The sequence below is a fragment of the Colobus angolensis genome, unplaced genomic scaffold, assembly GCF_000951035.1.
Source record: "Colobus angolensis palliatus isolate OR3802 unplaced genomic scaffold, Cang.pa_1.0 Scaffold229, whole genome shotgun sequence".
NCBI classification, from domain to species: Eukaryota; Metazoa; Chordata; class Mammalia; order Primates; family Cercopithecidae; genus Colobus; species Colobus angolensis.
The window spans coordinates 6,421,123-6,423,232 of NW_012115477.1; the positions used below are offsets into that span (position 1 = coordinate 6,421,123).

Genomic DNA, 2,110 nt, shown 5'->3' on the forward strand with positions numbered 1-2,110 from the left:
ATAAGAATGCTATTTTGATATACAGGTCATTAACAGAGAGCAGCAAATTGGTGGTTTCTTTGGAAATATTTAATCTGGGGTCAGTATTAGTATTTATCTCTTATTTTTTCCAGTGCCTGGTGCGGTACATTGACTATGGAAATACTGAAATTCTAAATCGATCTGATATAGTTGAAATTCCTTTGGAGCTGCAGTTTTCTAGTGTTGCCAAAAAGTATAAACTTTGGGGACTACACATTCCTTCTAATCAAGAAGTTACCCAGTTTGATCAGGCAAGTCATGGATTTTAAATATTTTTGCTAATGAAAGTAAAACGATGTGCTTGAAACAAAATGTAAGTATAATTAAATTTTACTTGAATATAAAAGTCTGTATAAATTAGTGAAAAATAGGAATTATAATTAGAAAGCAATTACATATTTATGCTCATTTTTGCTAGGTAAACATTGAACAGATAAGAATGACATATACATATGTAATATATATAAATAGGTTCTTCTGATGTTTAAAAGGATAGTCTGTTTTTTTTTTTTTTTTTAGATGGAGTCTCACTTTGTTGCCCAGGCTGGAGTGTAGTAGCGCCATCTCGGCTCACTGCAACCTCTGCCTCCCAGGTTCAAGCAATTCTTCTGCCTCAGCCTTCTGAATAGCTAGATTACAGGCCTGTGCCACCATGGCCAGGTAATTTTTGTATTTTTGGTAGAGTCAGGGTTTTACCATGTTGTCCAGGCTGGTCTCGAACTCCTGACCTCAGGTGATCCGCCCACCTTGACCTCCCAAAGTGCTGGGATTACAAGCATGAGCCACTGCGCCTGGCCAAGGATAGTCTCTTATATGATGGAGAAAATAATGAATGCAGTTATTTCTATAATTGTTTTAGGAAGGTATTTATTAAATAAAAGTGATCTTTACCTAGTCCTGGCCATAAATACCACAAATTTGAAATTAACAGGGTTATAATCAGATTTTATCATTTTGGCAGAGGCTGATACTGTTTGATGTAATAATTGGCAGCAGATGTTTTGCTCATGTGGATTCTAGTTTATATTCCTTTCCACTGAATTTTGGGTTGGTAACCTAATTCTGGAAGACATTCGATAATTTCAGGGGTAGTCTTACAGGAATCCTACCTCTTTTAAAATCTGTTGTACAATGATGATTCTTTTGGTAAATGGTAATGCTGGTGAGAGATACTACATTGCAAAGTAATCAGGTTTGTAATTCTTATAATAGCAGCTCAAGTAGCTCATGTGGAAAACAATTTAATCATTGTATGCATTGTAAAGTAATTGTTTAATTTAATTTCAAGTTTAATTGAAATTAATTAAAATTGCCTCTTTATTTTCCTTTGAGAATCTTGTAGATGTGTTGGGTATAGTTTTGTATGCTATGTAGTTACTTACAAGAAACATTTCTGTACATAAAACTCAGGCTTTCGTAAACATGAAATACAGATATTGTAAAATTATACCCTAAGTTTCCGGTTTAAAATCTAAAGTTTGTTACTTTCTTCTTTAATATAAATGCTTTGACCAAGGTTGGGAGGCTTGTTTTGGATTTCTTTCTTGCCTAAAACTCTAAAATCTTGTTTACAGACCTTAGAATATTATCTGCTCTCACTTTATTTTACATATAGGGAAATTGTAGCCTAGAATAATTAAATGACTTCAAGTCATGAAGCTAATTAGGGAAGAGCTAGGCCTAGAACTCAAGTCTGTTGTTCTTTTCATAGTAAGATGCAAACACACATGAATCAAGTGGGAAAAAGACATTTTAAAAAGGTAATTTTAGAATTGAATGAATAAACTGAAGCTGAGAATGTTTTTGTATGTTTCAAAGATTCTTTATAGATGGTACTGTATATAAACATTTATATATATATATATATTTTTGTTTTGTTTTGTTTTTCTGGGGGGATGAAGTCTCGCTCTGTCGCCCAGACTGGAGTGCAATGGCATGATCTCAGCTCACTGCAACCTCCACCTCTTGGGTTCAAGTGATTCTCCTGTCTCAGTCTCCTGATAGCTGGAATTACAGGTGCCTGCCACCATGCCTGGCTACTTTTTGTGTTTTTAGTAGAGATGGGGTTTCACCATGTTGGCCAGGCTGG

The 2,110-nt window shown here is 34.7% G+C and overlaps 1 protein-coding gene across 1 annotated transcript in view; it reads left to right on the forward strand.

The window, feature by feature from the left end:
• Positions 1 to 2,110, forward strand: part of STK31 (serine/threonine kinase 31) — a gene marked incomplete at its 3' end in the record, with an annotated part of 42,786 nt that overhangs the window by 35,109 nt on the left and 5,567 nt on the right. The window contains exon 6 of the mRNA XM_011944209.1: positions 114 to 272. Within this exon, the coding sequence (XP_011799599.1) occupies positions 114 to 272 (159 nt within the window). The remainder of the gene's footprint in view (positions 1 to 113; positions 273 to 2,110) is intronic.